General features: G+C 28.9%; 1 protein-coding gene across 2 annotated transcripts in view; it reads right to left on the reverse strand.

Moving 5' to 3' along the window:
- LOC129966030 (para-nitrobenzyl esterase-like) overlaps positions 1 to 18,850 on the reverse strand; it is a 267,621-nt gene that overhangs the window by 63,137 nt on the left and 185,634 nt on the right. The window contains exons 4-6 of one of the 2 annotated variants that reach the window (XM_056080378.1): positions 15,551 to 15,692; positions 11,362 to 11,574; positions 640 to 921 (exon numbers count right to left, since the gene is read on the reverse strand). In XM_056080378.1, coding sequence (XP_055936353.1) covers positions 640 to 921; positions 11,362 to 11,574; positions 15,551 to 15,692 — 637 coding nt within the window. Of the gene's footprint in view, positions 1 to 639; positions 922 to 11,361; positions 11,575 to 15,550; positions 15,696 to 18,850 lie in introns of both variants that reach the window. The other variant, XM_056080377.1, reaches the window with a different exon arrangement.

Consider the following 18,850-nt stretch of genomic DNA (forward strand, 5'->3'; position numbering starts at 1 on the left):
AAAATGTAGATTGTCTGAAAGAAACTGATGTATCTACAACTTATGTGCGAACTTACTCACCGATTTAGTTATAAAGTTGCATTTAGGATACGTCCTGTATTAGTATTTAGTATAATAATTTAAAATATAGACCAAGATAGTCTGGTTGGTAGAGCGTTGGATTCGCATCCCTTGGATTGTGAGTTCGAACCCTACTGGCCAACCATTCTACATGTAAAAGGCGGCAGGTACATGTATAAATCTATCTTAGCCTCAAATCGTGACAATACCACTGGGGGTACTAGAACAGAGGTGATCGTTCTCTGATTCAGGTCTAAATTACGACCTGATGCTTTTAAAAAGTGTTTTAAATGTATGAATGAAGTCCGCACCGTGAAAAGTGCTGTGGTGCATGAGTATCTAAGACGTATTCTTGGCCCTAGATGGCGCTATTGAAACGAGAGACGCTAAAACTTGGCTTAAGATCGCTGACCTCTTCAGCTGGCTTGTCTATGACAAATACATAAGCAACAACAACGTTTAAAATATCATTTAAATTGCATATACGAATTAACCTTTGTTAATAATTCGTTGATGTTTTAACTTTTGTTGATAATTTTCAATGAAACATATAGATTCCAATGTCAGTAAGAAACTTACCTTTCTAGGATCGCCTCCAAAATTTCGGATATTTTCTTTGACCCACTGAAGAGCACATAATTGATCCCACAGGCCATAATTTCCTTTCGAATCGGTTAATATGTCATCTGATAGCAAATCCAACGCCATGAATCCAAGAGTGTATAATCTATAGTTCATGGACACGAACACCATGTTCATTTTACGTGCCAATTTGGCAGTTGGACTTAAGCCAGGCTCATTTCCATTGCCGAACTGCAGGAACCCGCCATGTATCCAAACCATGACTTCCAAACCTGTCCTCTGGAAATAAAGAAACAAACTCATTAGCAAAGTATTAACGCATCTGTGAAGATCAGTAGTTTGTAACTATTTCAAATGACAATAATGAGTTTTAAATTCATGTCTTAGAAATTGCACCCACTGACTACTTTAATTTAAGCGAGAGAAAATATAGCTTTGATGATTTTCATTTTTCTGATATATATATCCAATGAAATTGCTAGTTTAAACAAATACGAGCAACAAAAATTGACCAATCATAGGTCAAACTAAAGCATTTTTTGTTGCTATCTTGTTATTTTGTAGCCGGTACTATTATCACAACTTTATATTCAATGCCGAAGTTCGAATGAGTATTCATAGTTGAGAAAGGTTAAGTATTGTATTTTAATAACAATTTTACAAAAATTAATTTATAGTGCATTTATTTAAAATGACTAATTTTTATAAAAATATAGTACATGTTGACAAAGGTAAAAAATTATAATCTATATTTCAGTTTTTGAGACAGATTTGATTTTTTTTTTTTTTTTACATTCTTGTACTTTCGTTGAAAGAAAAAAAAATTAATAGTTAATTCATTAATTTTAACTTTATGAGAAAAATAGTATCTACTTTGATACTATTCTAATAGTGAATTTTAAAAAGAAAAAATATATTGATTGTTTTATTTCTTAGATGTCTAATATTGATTTAAGAAACTATTTAACACTTGTTATATTTATTATATTAACACTTGTTATTAAACTATTAACACTTTTTATAAATATTATAATTACACTAAAAAGCAAGAAAATTATTTTTGATTAAAATATGGGGATCGAAAGAAAAACATATGCATATGAATTATAAAAAGTGTTATAGAAAAATTTTAACTCAAAGAATATCATTTTTAACCTCAAATTATTTTTCATAACATTTCGCAACCGATTCAAGTGGGGATTCTTTTTTCTATCGCTGATGAAAGTATAGTAATAATAGTGTGTTGTTAGAATTCTTTTAAAAACGTTTTGTTAACTTAGATATTACACTCTTCTTTTATTGGCATTTTTCATATATCTTTGTTCTAATCATACATTTCTCGTGATCAACATCTTCCATTGCATTCTGAATTATATCCTACAAGAATAAATAAATTATAACCTAAAAATATTTTAATAGTGGCAGAAGGTTTTGATATATACTGATATGGTGACCATGATAAATTGCTCAAATCAAAATTTTAAAACCATTTGACCATCTTCAATTATTTATGCGTTCTTTTAAATGTTTGCTGGAAAGATTAATGGACACATTGTATCTAGTAAAATTGAAAAGCGAATTATCTTTAAATTTCTAGTGAAAGTTATAATGATACTTTCAAAATTTTGGATAGATTGAATGAACAGATCGGTACTGTTACAACATCTAAAGATGAAGTATGTAAACGGATAAAGTGAAGATGTAAAGACGTTAAAAAGTAACTTAACTAAAACCAAACTTCTAAATTATCTGCAAGGAAAGATCTCACAATTGTCTTTGAAGGCTGTATTTAATTTCTTCAAGGACAAAAAAATAATGCAATTATACTACTGCAAACGTTTGGAAAAGATCGACAACAAAAGAGTGATTAATGCCTTATTTTAAGAAACGAGGTGATCTAAAAGACCGAGTCGCCATTCAATTTTTATTGCAATGTTTGAGTGTAATGTTATCTCTAAATCTTAATCCTAGTTAATTTCATAATTTAGTGCATATTGACATTGTTCTAAAAGGTTCTCTTATTTCCTGATTCAATGCCCACTTTTTTATTGAATTAATTCTGCACTCGCTCTGGAAAACGGATGACTTCAGCATTTCCTCACGCTCCGAGTGATGGGACAAAAATCCCTAATACTTTCAACATATACCTAAAGATACCGAAGATTCTCTTTGGTAATTTGACATTAAAATCAAAATTTGACACTATCAATTTTTTTTATTAAAATCACTGAAGGGAAACATTTCTGCTGCTTTTGTTCTTTCATCGCAAAGCAGACTGACTCATATATCTTTAAATTGTAATAGTTCCTTTTCAATCAATTAAATTTATTGAAAAATAATTTCTTAACTGATGGGTAATTGGTTTAAAATACTATGAGCCATTAGCAATCTTTCACAGAATTTTTCTAAGAGAATAAATATTTAAAAATTAAATGAGAAAGAGTTTGAAAATAAATTTTGTTGACACTGATTGAGTTTTGATAACTACTTAAACTCTTTAACGATAATTAACGACTCACTATTTCCACAGCCACATTACATAATCTAATGCAGGCCATCGATAAATAGAAAAGAAAAATAAAGAAACAAATCACTTTAAAAATTGCTCAATGATATGTGTCATCCGTTATATTCAGCACCGGTGCGATAGAATTTCCGTGTCATTAACCTTTTACGCGTCATTAGCATTTTTTATGTCCCATGAGAGAGGAAAAAAACCCACGAAAAATGTAAGAATCCAAAGCAGAAATTAGGAACTGATAAACGGTATTTTTATGCAGCTTGTGTCAAGCGGGTCTTAAACTAATAACCGCTTTTAATAAAATTCCTATGCATTTAGCGAAGTTTTTACTCATATTTTCAAAACACGTTTGTAGCTGTTTTACAAAAGAAGTATCCTAAAAACAGATTTTTAAAACTATTGATTATTAAATATAATCAATCTCAGTAAACTTTATTCCAATTGGCATAAATATTAATCAATGAGTGAAAGGTTTTCATATTTTTATTATTATATTGTCACGTAGATACTTTAGTACAGAGCTCAATGACACACACACAAGAAGTAGAGCTAAACCAATTTATTAACTGAACTCAGAACACAGTGACTGATAAATCTTTTGCTTTTATACTAGCAGAGAAAGTTCCAGAATACTTTTCTGGAGACAGTAAGAAAAGTCCAGAACACTTGTCTGGTAAACTAAAGAAATGTCCAGAATCTTCTGGATCAGGAAATAAAGGGAAACATAAAATCAAGGAATTAAATATTTACATAGACTGTGAATGGCATTGTCTCTAGCGGGATTCGAACTCACAATCTCTTGATTATGAGAGCAGTGTTATGACCATTCGGCCATGGAGAGTTAACTGCCTGTTTTCAATGCGTCAATATAAATATAGTTTAACATAAAATAATGTGAGAAAAAGCATTTTATTCAATGCGTAATCACTTTAGTTATAAAATATCAGAAACAATTTCATTAGAAATTATTTATCTCCTGCAATCTGTAAACTCCTAGAACTAAGGACTCCGTATTGGTCCGTCTACACCCATAATCTGGAAATCACGATCGACTGTTGGCGATTAGAGATCCGTTGATCTTTAGAGAACTCCTCTATGTTAGTGTAACATGTAAATTCCATGTAGGATTTGGATAAAAAAATCATGTTTTATCTAGATTAACTGAATAAAATTCAGGATAGGTGGCTGACGGTTATATATATGTTTTCACTGTTAGCTCACTTTAATTCTGGCAGGGCTCGTGCGAAATATCTTTAAAGTCAAAAATTCCTTCGAAAGTGTGATGAGAAAATTTTGGGAGATTGGTGAAAAAGATGAAGGTACTGACTTTTATTATCTGATCATAACTCAAAGCGCATTTTCAGTTCCATGAAAGTAAAGCCTATTCAGTATTCAACAATATTACACAATATAGAAAATACTGTTTAATATCATAGAATATTATACAATATGTGTTCTACTAGTATTCTTAATAATTTTAACGAGTCGATTAGTTATTTCTTATTCAATTCAAATACTATTATTCAATGCTTATTATCATTGTAGAATCATCTCAAAATTTCCTGCATACAGCAAAATGATAAATTTTATTGGAATAAAGCAGTTCATCTGCTTGTTGAAATTTTTCCACTCTTATATTGGGACTACAGTTTGATGCATTTAGAAAGTTAGAAGAATATAATAATTACTGATTAAGCTTTTTATGTCATGAATTAGTTTCAAAATTTGGTATGCTTCTTCGATTTCAGCTCGGATCAAATAAAAACAAATGGAATTTGAAGCGATATGAGAATGCGCGAAGGATAGAACCTGGGACCTTGTGGTTAGCCGTCCAGTAACTAAACCATTATACTAAAACGATCGTTCGGGTAGACGAGTTGTTAACTGACTTATATGCTATTGACCACAGTACTCTCCCTCCCGTGAGTCGGAGGTGGGACGAACGATACGGCTGTTGAGTAGTGATGTATTGAGTAGCTTTTATCTAAATGGGCCGGTGACCAGTTGAATAGCGCCAAGCGTTATGGCGAGCATGTGTGGGTGCTGATGCGCCAAGTGTGTCTGGCGACTTTGCTGCGCCAAGTGAGTCTGACGACTTTAATTGCAGGTAGATGGCGTCACAACAGCTGATCAGAACGTTGAAGGTTCATCGTCCGAGGTCACCAATTTAGCGATAGGCGATGCGCAAGGACAGACCCTGGGACCTTGTGGTTAGCAGTCCAGTAACTAAACCATTATACCAATACGATCATTCGCGTAGAAGAGTTGTTAACTGGCTTATATGCTATTCACCATAAATTCAAAATAATTTGAAAATAACAATCAATGTCAATATTAGAATTATGAGTATAAAATTTGATATGTTACAATTAATTTCGACTTTTAATGTTTCATATACCAATTCATTTGACTCGTTTGTAATATTAAAGTTTCAAGAACCACAAGACTGTCTTGGAGAGGTATCGAATGTCTTGGATAGATTATTGGCAATTAAATTTGTCATCATTGTTGATAACCTTCAAGATGATGTTTGTGTCCCTGATACCGAACAAGCTATATTTAAAAAAGTTCACTATAGGTCCACTTAAAAAAAAATACAGATTTAGACCTTTTAACCTTGAATGGACCTTGAAATTTAAAATTAAGCTCTCCACTACAATACTTATTCTTTGTTTGACTACCAAAAAAAAAGAATAGATCTGAAATCATTCAGATATTTGTTTACAAATAAAAGTTTTGTCAACAAAACCAGAAAACGTAAGCATGTAATTCTAATATAACTTTGGTAAATGATCGTCTGATTCAAGGATAAATTCCTCATCGAATTATTGCACATTCTTAAAATATAATTGCATTTTAAGCAATACTTGATTTTTTAAAAATTATTTACGATAAAAAACAACAACCAGCTTGTTTCGTTATATGCTGTTCTTGATATTGCTCGAGAGTTTTATTGTTTTTTTTAAAGAAAAGATAGTATATATGGATATTAATAACAATTACATAAAATATTCTTGGAATATGACAAAGTTTGTTAGATCAAATTATTGAATTTCAAAACTTTTCCTAGATGATTGAAGTATTCAGATTGTTTGACGCTATTGTCTAGGCTCTGCTAATAAATTTAACTAATAAACTAATAAAATTAAACCAGGCTCTGCTAATAAATTTAACTAAGGAATTGAAAATGTTGTTTAGCATATTCACTATAATTTAATCTATAATTTATCAATAGATATTTATAACTCATTCGTTATAGCTTACATATCATGTTACAAATACAGCGAAAGAATCTATTGTAATGAGATAAAATGAGTAGTGAGTTTTAAAATTAACTCTCCATTATAATGGTTGACAACAATTCATCTAGATAAAGTTGTAATGTATTATCATTGTTGCACATTTTCTTGCCTGAAATATCACATTTCATTTCCTGATATCTCTTTAATAAGTTTCACACTGTATTCATCTTATATATTCAGATAATTTTTGCCAATTACAATATTCGTATCTGGTCAGCTATCATATGCAATTGGCAACTGATAATCTGGCATTGTGACTTTCAAATAAAGGATAATTATCAAGTTACCTGTAGCTCAAATTATAAGAATAGACTGAATAATCATTCATAATCCGATAATAAGTATTAATTTTAATGCAAAAATATAAAATATAATTAAAAAGGCATCTTATAAATTAATCCCAGCAATGGAATATTTAATCTGACAAGATTCTGCATTTTTATTCTTCAGTTTCGAAATATTTCTATATGTAATTAATTATTTGATTAATAATATTAATAATAATTTAGAAATTTTGACACATCTTTTTGTCTTTAATCTTATTATTGTAGTCTGTTAAAACTTGAATTATTGTGTATAAGGGAATTAATCGTTTTGGCAGTTTTATCAGCTTATTTCAATTAGAACATCGTTTTAATTTGTTTGTACTTAAATATCAGATAAGAGCTCACTAAAATATTAATTATTTTATTTAATTAAATACAAATCACGTACTAACACATAAATAATCACATTTCCCTCTATATTTTGAAGCCCTTCATTTTCAGATCTGCGATACGATTATGAATTCATTTGTCTTCCCTGGATACATGAAGGAAACATTACTTAGAGATATATGTATATAAACTATCAAAACATGATCATCTATCACTTTAAATTATCTCAAAATCATAAAGAAACAAGTATTATTTCTCGATTTAATGTAGAAAACTTTCCTAAGTTTTATAAAACACTATTTTAAATGTTATTGGCAGATTTCCAAGAGAATAATAGGAATTTTATACCAATCGATCTTCGTGAAGCGGAAGAGAATATATTATAAGTTGCTTAAAATTTAAATTTTTCTCCGTCAGTTTGCAAAGTGTCTGGAAGGTGTTTCGAAATTGCTACTACGCACGCGATATGGAAGTTTATCGTACGTTACTAGTTTTAAAATCGTTTTCACTGAAAAACTGTTAGAAGAGTTTACTAAATTTTTATACTCCTACGGGAGATGGGAAAAATTCAAAACTAATCATTTATATTATGTTAATGCTTTGATAATTACATACCTGTGCAAATACACCTTCGAAAATGTCAATATTTATAATATTCTATCTATTTATTTCGTTACAATTTGCGCAAAATGAGTTTACACATGGACATTTAAATTACATTCGAGAGATTTTGTTGCATAATTTGAGTGAATAACGATAATGCACAGAAATTCGTTAAAATTCTACTTCTCCATCCATTTAATTTTTCTCTGACTGCAATAACATTAAAACAGAATGTTGTTGTTACTCATGGCACTTGACAAGCCCGCTGATAGTTTTGTCAGCGATTTAAGCCGAGGGAGCGTCTTTTGATTTTACAAGAGCGCTAAATAGGGCTAACAGTACGACTTAACTACTTCAAGCGTCTCATTCGCTTGCAAAAGTCCTTTTTACAGGGCGGTACATTCATACACCTCACAGACAGAACAACCACGCCCGACCGAAACTCGAACCCGGGACATCCAGATCACATGTAAGACACGCTACCCCTATGCCAGGACGCCGACTAAAAACAGAATGATATCGATGAATGGGATTTCATATGTATTCAACAAGTTAATATAATAGATAACTGATAAATATTGGACGATATGTATATATATATATATATATATATATATATATTATTATTATTATTATTATTATGAATATCTATTTTAAGTATTAACATTATAATTACGTCATTATATTCCGATCCATGTCAAACAAATGATAAATAACATTAAAAACATATCCATTTCTATAGATTTATGCTTGAAAATATTTTTTGTTAAATTAATTATCTTAGAAGTTTTAAATTTATATATTTATTATATATTGTTATTTATATATTTGAAATTTATATAGTTATTAATTTTTTTTTCTTTAGAATATTAATAATCTCTCAAACATTAAAAGTTATCGATCCTTTAAAATAATTCTGTAAGTTATTGTTTTTTTTTTAAATTTTTTTTTAAAACTTATCTATTAAGAGATGTATGGTAGCTATTTAAAAGCCGTAGTCTGAATTTGGTACATTCTACTCGTTTTATTTGATTTATTTTTCTACTACTTTTTAATTTAACCCTTTCTAGGGCCGTGGGAAGTATGCTTCCCACCAAATTTATCAATCTTTGTATGAATTTATGTAGGTTGACATAAGTTCTGACACATCTTTTTAGTAAGTCAGAAACTTAGATGCTTCAGTTATTTATCTGAGACAAAATGATGTGTCTTGATTTGCTACTTAATTATTAATTAACCAGATTAATTAATTAATGAAATTAAATTTATCTAATAAGCTAAATGAATCCCTTTTCTTATTCTAATTTCAAACCTAAAAATATTTAAACATAATATGACTAGAAAAAAATGGCCCATTAAAGTGTACTAGTAAAGTGTAAAGTAAAGTGTAATAGTAGCACACATTAATTATAATCAGCATTTATTTATATGCATGTTTTAGTACGTTTTAAATTTCATATCGATTCAAAGATCCATATTCCCGAATAATATAAGAAAGTAAGAATTATTAAATACAAATAATTTTGCAAATATTACAGACAAAGGAAAAGATTTGCATATTCGCTAACATTAATAGATCAATAATGATTTTTTAAGCTTCCGATGTATAATACAACAGTTGACAATAATTTTAATACATTTTGCTTTCGTATATTCTAAACAAATGCGAAAATTGTATCAAATTAAGATAATTCATTCAGAATCATAATTCTTATGGCTTGGAGTTTTTTCTTAACAATTATAATCATTCTGATTTTAGAGAATTAACAAATAAGCCACGCATTCGAATTCATTAAAATAGATTGATATAAATTAACACTAACTTAATAAGGAAATACATACTGACACATTTAAATTTGAATTAAAACAAAAAAAAATCCTTTGATGTTTTTTAGTATCTAAAGGAATATATATAGCCTTATTCTTTAAGAAAGCTCCCACTGCTTTCGCTGACCCATTAAAGTGTCAACTCCATTCCCTTGACGATGCTTATTTATAGAAAGGAAAAGAAATATCTGTCAGAATCTGCTGAGAATAATATTAAATTAACTGAAATTGAACAGGAAAAGGCTGGGGATTAACCAGCCTATCTTATATTTCAATTAAGTGTTGTATATATATAAAATCAAACTCCCAATTAAACATCGTTCACGTTGGAAAAAAGCTCGAATTTCATGGGTACCTTCATAAAATTAGTCTGCTTCTATTTTTAGTAACGATTTATTTAACTGAAAACAGAAATTGAAGAAAATCATATCAGAACATTTCATACTAATTAGAAAAAGCGACAGCTATTAGAATCGTTTTTATTAATAATGCATTTAGAATTAATCCGTCATTAATGCACTATTACTTCTTGATTGTGTAATAACTTTAAGTAATCTTAAAGAATAATAACATAAATTGATTACATCTGTAAAAAGAGAGATATAATCTCTTAACAATGGGGAACTGAAGAAGACATCTTAATATAATAAAAGTGTTCTCAGTTATTTAGTAACATTAAGCATGAAATACAGGGTTTCATTACGAATAATCCTCACTAGTCTTCGGAATTCTTAACTATTGTTTAAATATATCAAACTTTTATAAATTTAATAAAATCATACTTTTAGATGGATTTTGGACTGATTTTTTAATTTTTTTTTTTATTTATTTAACAATGCAGCGATCTTTACAGTGAGTTGGGTGATTGATAGACATCAAGTATCAAGTTTATAAAGTTTGTTGATTTATAAGACTAGAGGTAATTTTGAATAAAAATATAAATTTGTATTACTGTGATACTCATCAAATATTATTTATAAATCAAATATTTAAATTCATTAAGTATCAAAATCCAGTTAAATATTTTTAAATAACATGCTTACGTTACGTTCTTAAAAATGGACATTTTAACTCACTTGACTTTCTTACTGAAAATATAATGAAACTCCCCATAAAAGTATTCCTTTAGAAAAAAAAATAAAGAATAAATTCTTTCCACGAATAGTTTTCCTCTTGGAATCTTTATCGTTTTCCGATTTTTTGGAATCTGGTTCCTTAAACGTAACTTCTAGACTTCTAAACTTCTTACTCAGACCTTATTTAGAAACACTATATTGGCTTACTTGTGATCCATTTTATTATAATTATTTTTATTTTGCTATTATTCTTGCAGTTATTATTTGAAGCTCCTTCAATTCACTTGCATATAAAGAATTAGGAAAAAAAAATAGAAAAGAAACAAAGAATAATGTTACCATCTGAATGAAGTTTTAAATGAATATATAAACAAGTATATAGATTTGTACATACATATATATTCATTCAAAAACTGCATTGAAGACATTTAAGTGGTTTCCGATTTTTTTTAAGCAAAAGAATTTATTTGTTTTTTCTTCCATGCACGCCCAAAATTCTAAAAATAAAGGTTTTTAAGAATGTTAATGTTTATTCAGAATTGGAATTTCTTGTAAATTTTCTCCGTTCCTTAATTTCCTTTTATTCTGGTTTCTGTGGCAAGGCATGAGCTAGTGTTAAATTTAGAATTAAGTTCATAATGTGATTGAAACTTCATTGGCTGAATTTTCATTGGCTTTGTGAACATAGGCTCCAAGTGGATTAAAAGTAAAATTATATAACCTTTATATCTTACCGATGAATCCAATGATGGTGTCCACACGTTAAGAAAGAGACAGTCTTCGCTTCCCTCGTACATCTTTGTGTAAGGGTTCAGCTGAAAGCATTTGGAACCAAATGTGAATGCTTCCTGCGTCTGGTGCTCATCGCACCAGGCGCTATCCACCCACAAAGGCACGGGCTTTCTCCATCTTCTCGTTCCAACAGGTGGTGTGGCGTACGCGATACCCTGCAATAAAAAACAAAACAACATGAAATCTGTTATTTATTTCTGAAGGTTTTAAAAATAAACTTTTGACTAGAAGTGCAATTTCGGAAAATATTCATTTTATCCTTATCTGATGTAAAGTTTCTAGAAGTCATTTTAATATAATTAATCATAAAATGTTTCAGCAACTTTAATTGAAGATATTAATTAATTAAATATAAAATCAATAAAACATAAGGATTTATGTTCAAGAATAAAAGCTTCAACAAAATTAGTGAAAAACAAATATTAATTTCCGTTTGAAGTCTCATTTTTATTTTCAAAATTTCATAAAATGCTTTAACAACTTTAATTGAACATAGTAATTAATTAATAAAATATAAAATTAATAAATATTTATGACCCAGAATAAAAGTTTCAACAAAACTTGTGAAAAGCAAATATTAATTTCTATTTTTAAATCTAATATTCATTTTCAGAGCTTACGAAAATGAAGTAAGTAATTCAATTTCATTTTCTTCATAGCAATATTTTGAAATCCTAGATTTTCTTAATTATTTTCTGTTCACAGAAAACCGCAGATGCTTGTTACATACAAAAATAGGCTTGATTTAATATATTATGCATATCTCAAATGGGAATCAAGTGAAAAAAATATAATTCGTAAACAATAACTTTTTGGTTGATTCCTTATTTTAAGTTTGCAGCGTTATCATACTTTATAAAGATTCAGACACATACTCTCAGACACTCAGATACATACTCAGACACAAAAATAATTTTAATCAACATATTTTCGGAAAAAATCAAATATTTATCAATGTAGTTGAAAATAAGATTGACCTCAAAGGTGAAATGAAAATTTTTCAATTATTTTCTCAACTATAATTTATTCTTTCTTTAAGTTTAACATAAAGTATTTTTTATCTATTATTCTCTAAAAAAATAAAATTTTGAATTATTCAAATTATTGAATTATTGAATTACCTAAACTATTTTGCATACTGTCTACCGCTAAAAAACAAAAAATACACTCCAGCTTATCATATTTCCAGTTCCGCACTTCAAAGCCCAACCACTCCTTTTTTGTACACATAAGCCTCGTTATGGTATTCAAATGAGGTAATGGAAAGAAGCTTACGAACGCAATTTAACCCGCCAACATCATATTTACGAAGAGCTTTACATCTCCAACATCTTATGGAAGGCTTTAATGCAAACACCATGTCCCAAATTGAAAACCATCGAGAGTCAAGCGCATATATTTACGAACAAAGAATTTTATTTGTGGTAATATTAGAGGAGATATCTGTTTCACATCACGGAAGAATGATACTCTGATAAAAAGGGAACAAGTTCTCGCCATTAAATATTTCATACTTTAGGGCTAAAGCGTAGCTTCTGGCGTTCCCAATTTGCCACTAAATTTAACATCCTCGCTTACGTAGAGCCCCAGGAGAGTGTGTAGTAATACTTTAGATATTGCAGGAGGATTCTGGGAAATTCTCGATGGAATGAGTTTCATCGGCGATGCTTTGTTTGGTTACTTACTTTTTTCTCACACCGATGGAAAAATGTGAGAGAAAAAGAACCAACAAATACAAATACAAAAATCTTTGATATAAAGCCCAACTTTATTTCTAAGAAATGATTCGTAAGAAGCAATATCTTTTAGAATGAAAATATTGTCTTGAATAAATGGGATACATTTGAATAGCATTTTTTATAAGCAAAATAGGTTTACAAAATTAAATGAGATTGTTAAATTTATGCCTTCGATTTGTAATTCCAAAGCAGAAAGTTCAAGTAAAAGCAATCAAATATATATTTAACATCAGTTTGATTAGTCGATTAAATACACAATTTGATTTATTCAGCTTTTTATATTTGCATAAGGTATTGTATTTAAATATTTATCAGTATATGGAATTCCTAAAAGTGTAAAAAGCTGTATTTTCATAGAAAATCCAGACCATCATAATAATATACCAACATTCAATTATACCAAAATTTTTCCCACGATTTTTTTAAGTGATTTATATTCTTACTGCTGGTAAAAGGGTTCTATAGTTTTATTATGTAAATTTTAGTTTGAAAAATAACATTCGATTTTTAAAGGCGTTGCTTTTAAAATTCGCTCTTGTGTTCAATATTTTCGGTTTGCTATTATTTAATATTTCATTTATTAACTTATCTGAATTGTCTTCAATTGAACGCGAAGAAATTTTAGGCAGATTGTATTTATATGGGCCATTAGTTTATATAATTTTTTTGCTAGATATTTTAGAGTTATGCATTAGTTTTGATACTCATTTCTTAAATCAAATATTTAGCTACATTTTGAGGATTTGTTTTTATTTTGCAATAAAAAAACCATGTGAAGGTTTTGCTTATGTATTTGTGGATGTATGATAATCACTCATATTATAAACATTTAATCAAAATATTTCATGAAACAAGCACTTAACGAAATTATTTATTTATTTATTTTAGTGTTTAGAGTTAGTTTGGTGAAAATGAAACAGATTTCAAAAAGAAGGCAGTTGAAATCTGCCAAAGGTTTTCAAAACTAACTTCATTTTGAAGTAATATGATATTTGTTTAGTGAAAGATTTTCATTTAAATATTTATCCGAAATTTGAAAAATAAATCGAACTGGAAAAGGTATTTTTTGTTTTATTTGCATTTTTAAACACCTGGCTTATATATATCTCAAGTTGTTATCAGATTGTCAATAATAAAAGAATCTTATATAAGATTTAAGAAAAAATATTTATATATTTCTTTATGTGGCTGATCTTGATATTTGGAAAGATATTCATTCAAGCAATAATGAGAATAGCAATAATAAAAAAGTCATTATTCATAAAAAATTACTAGTTACGTTTTGGCAAAAAATAATAATAATAGTTTTTTTTTATCATAGCGTATATAGACAAAGTTAATAAAGTTATTAAATGAAATTTTAAAATATTTTTAATGCAAAGTCATTAAAAAATTAAATAAGTTTATTCTTTATGTTTTATATTGAAAATTTGTCAAATATTTCGAAGTTAGCATTAAGTTTTCCATCTATTCCATACATATCTTTGAAGCACCACAGAACCCGGCACCTATTAGAATTAACGAACGTAATAAATGGTGTTTGAAGCCAAAACCACTTTCCCAAAACTTATGGTCTTGAAACAGTAACAAGTATTTACGAACTGCTCATTTGTTCGGCAATATTTAACTTTAGAGACATATCTTTTCCCATCATTTTCTCGCAGGATAATTGTGTAAATCTATCTTACTTAGATTATGTCTTATTAGAATAACTCTAAGGATTGCTCAATTCACTTTTGAGAAATTGTGCTTTCTACCATGTATGCACATTATTTTCATTAATATATATATATATTTTTTAATTTACGTATTTTGCTTCATTTGTCTTAAATTTCACGAAACTATTTAAAATCTTTATACCGAATCAAAAGAAAAGATTTACAAATATGCTATTTTTAATATAATGATTACAAAATCATGTGTGGATTCCAGGCCTACATTTAGCTAATTATTATGAGTGCAAAATTAATTTTTTATAAGGAATTCATGGGATAACAGTATCCTGTAATTTTGTTGTCTATTCTAAGAAAGCTTTGTATTTTTATACCTCCAAAATTCTTATATATCATTTTGTTGAACTCTACGTAGGGGTATTACTATCAGGATCAGTATATAAAAGGAATTTTTAATAAAATGTCTGACGTACTTCTTTTGCTTTCCTTTAACAAAATAATGCATTTAAAATATATTTAGTGTGAAAAATATTATTTTGTAACATCAAAAATGCATTTCATTTAAGCTTATTTTCTGCCACACTGAGTGTTAATGCAGTACAATATTTTTTAATGTTACTGCCTTAACGTTTATGTATTGGTACATAAAGCATTGCAGAATCTATGAATAGACTCAAGCATATTTTTATTCATGAAGATGAATGCAGGACACAACTCACCTTAAAAACGTAGGCGCCGTCCTCTGTCTTCCCGATGACATGACCACAGCTGGTTTTGACTGCAACCTGCCTGTGCATGTTGGAGAACCCTTGTGTCCCGGACAGAGGGTCGATATTTAGGAAGGAATCGTCATTTGGCACTCTTCTGAAAGAAAGAATTGCCGGTCTGATATAGTGCAAAATCAATTCTCAGAAAGATGGGAATGGGTTTTTTTGGAGAGTATTGTTATAAGGCATTCAGTATTGACATGGAAAAAAATATAACATTCTTTAATTGTAACAATATTTTACGATATAAAATGAAATTTGTATTGATATAAAAGAGAAGAAATGGACACCTAAAACAATTGTCTAAACATTTTATTTTCTCTTATTTAAAAAAAAACACTTATTAAACTGCAAAACTATCATAAAATGAATGCTTTATTTTTACGAAACAGTAATAACAGCAAGCAATTATTTCTAATAAAAAAGCAATCAAGAAATGTAATATGATTTTATATTAAGAAGCATATTGTATAAATGTAACTATTTTCTTTTGAGCGCAATTTTCGTAGATCTGACAAAACGAAAAAGAACTATATCCAATCATGCAATTTCATCTACTATAATGCATTGCGGCAACACCTTTGTTTATATTATTATTCTAAGGAAATTTCTTTTGAAAAGAAACAAATCACAACACGCAAATTAAATTAGAATTTAAAATCTCTGGTAAAATGGTGCTCTTTAAAGATATTATTGATTTGAATTCATTTTTTGAGTGCAGGACTTATACTACAATACTTATTTTTATGTGAAACAATTCAAAGACTATTTTTAGGAAATACCTAACAATGAATTACATTCAATATATAATTTATAATATTATATTGAAAATGTTTCTTCAACGCTATGATTAAAACAAGAGGATGTTAAATATCTCCTTCAAATAAATAAATCTTCTTATTTTCAGCAAAAGTATTCTAACACATGAAAAGCAAAAAGAGGCTTCAAAAATATGGATGCAGTATTAAATACTATATTTCAATTACAAATGAAAGCACATATGACATCAGAAAAATATTACATGATGTACCAAACAAAACACGATACAGGCACACAGCTTGTTAATAATTTTTAACTGATTAATCATCGTCTATTTAAAATTTCTTCAAAACTGGAAATTTACGAAAACCCATCAGCCAAGAATCAACAATTGAAATACCACATTGCTATAGATCAGAATTATCTGTTTTAAATTATAAATTTGATTAGTGATATAAGCGACTACATAAATAGAATTTCCAGACAGTTACCAGACAAATTTATGCTTGCAGTTAAGAAAGCTTCAAAGTCGGCTTCATACAGGTCATAATTTATGTAAGATGACAAATACTGCATTTTGATTCAGTTAGGGAAAAAAAATGTGAATTTTTGGAAGAGTTCAACAACGTATTATCTGGAATCTGTTTAGAAATTGTAAAATTAATTCTTGTCTCAAAAATGTCTTCTGATTATTTATGGATAAATTCATTTCAAATACATGAACAGCAGTTATTTTATTACCCTTAATTGTATTGTCTGGCAGAAGGAAAAATACTTTTTTTCAGATACAAGTAATTATTTTGTGAACTTGATTTATTAAAGAGACGGAATTTTAAAAGTATGAAAATTGTTAGCCATGGAGAAATTTAAAAACAATACTTAGATTTTAATTTTCAGCATCTTTAATGCTACGTTTCATCAAAAGTTCAACTTAAAATTGCTCATTATGTTACTTTTTTTAACCCTTTCAGGGCAGGACGCCTCTATCCTAGATGCACGAACAGGACAGAGCGTACGCGATAGGAATCATCCCGCAGGACGGGGAGGGGAGGGTGCATTGCTAAACCTAACTTTGAAAAAAAATAACAAAAAAATAAAGTTTAAATTCTGCTAGTTTTCTACCTTTTTAAATTATTAGTTCATTCATAATTTAAGCACATTCTTCCTGCACAAATCGCGTTTTCTTGCCGTAATGAACCGAAACCAAAGCTTTCCATAATAAAAACAGAAGTACGCAAAATGTATCAGGCTAGTTACACATATAGCGTTTTTCCCCGCTGCGGATATTTTACCGTTACCGCTCACAGAAGTCGAAGGTTACACACACGGCGGTAAAATTTCCGTAGCCGTCTTAAGAGTCGGCGTAATTTCATTAACAAACAAATTTTTTAATCATGTTATTTATACTATTTACTGTTTAAGTGTAGTTTGAAATAAATAAAGTGCAGATTCTATCTAAATTGTTATTTTGTCGTCGAATGAGGAGGAAAAAGGGGAAAAATCGACTTATTTCGATTTAATGAAAAAAGAAAGGAGTTAAGAGCTTTTTAAACGTTATTTGAAGATTTGAGGCAAAATAAAGTTGCATGGGCGGCTAAAAGATATCAGCACAAAAATACAAAAACGAGGAATTCCATTCAACATGTAGAAATGCTGACAATAACATTTGAAATCTATAAGTTGGAGGGTTAAATTGCAATGAATAAAATAAATGTTTTAATTACAATTATTTTCGAAGATTGTTTTTATAAAATTTTGACACGACTACACGACGTAAGATAAATCTATTTGGTGTTGCAAATTGGTCAAGAAAATTGTTGACCAATGAATGTCCAAATTACGACAAAAGATGAAAGCGTTATGCTATACCATAGTCTTTTTTGCTTCGAGTAACGACGATTCATTCACTTTGAGTAACGACTTCATTCGGATTGAAGTCTATTCACTGCGCATAAGTCTGTGCATTGTTCTTCAAAATAATGCTACCAGTCAAAAAGAAACAGCATTTTGAGAGAGGTATTTTTTGCAATCAGGTAATAAAGTTATACCACTTTGCTGCTCTATTCAACCTAGCCATCTAGTTTATTCCTCAATAAATCAATCGAATTTTTGACGTTTCCTTTATTTTGTGTTTAATTATATGTTTTACGGTTATATCAGTTTAGTAAAAAAAATATTTTAGAATACTGAAATGTTATAAATTCGCGTGAATCATAAGCCTATCGGCATTAGGTTGGTCACGTCACAACAGTGGATGAACCGGCAAATAGCCCGTGGAAGATAAATTGTTTTTATTAAGGGACGATAAATTATTTTTGTTTCATGACACTTCAGAATCCCTCATTTTCACTAGAAAATCTTTGATACAAAAGACTCCTTAATAATTCATCTTTCAAAAAAATCATAAGCATAATTAGATTCCTAATTGATTATAGAGATTTATTCCAATTACATTAATCATATCAATTATTTCCGAGTTATATTTTAATACTC

This window comes from Argiope bruennichi, chromosome 4, assembly GCF_947563725.1.
Source record: "Argiope bruennichi chromosome 4, qqArgBrue1.1, whole genome shotgun sequence".
NCBI lineage: Eukaryota > Metazoa > Arthropoda > Arachnida > Araneae > Araneidae > Argiope > Argiope bruennichi.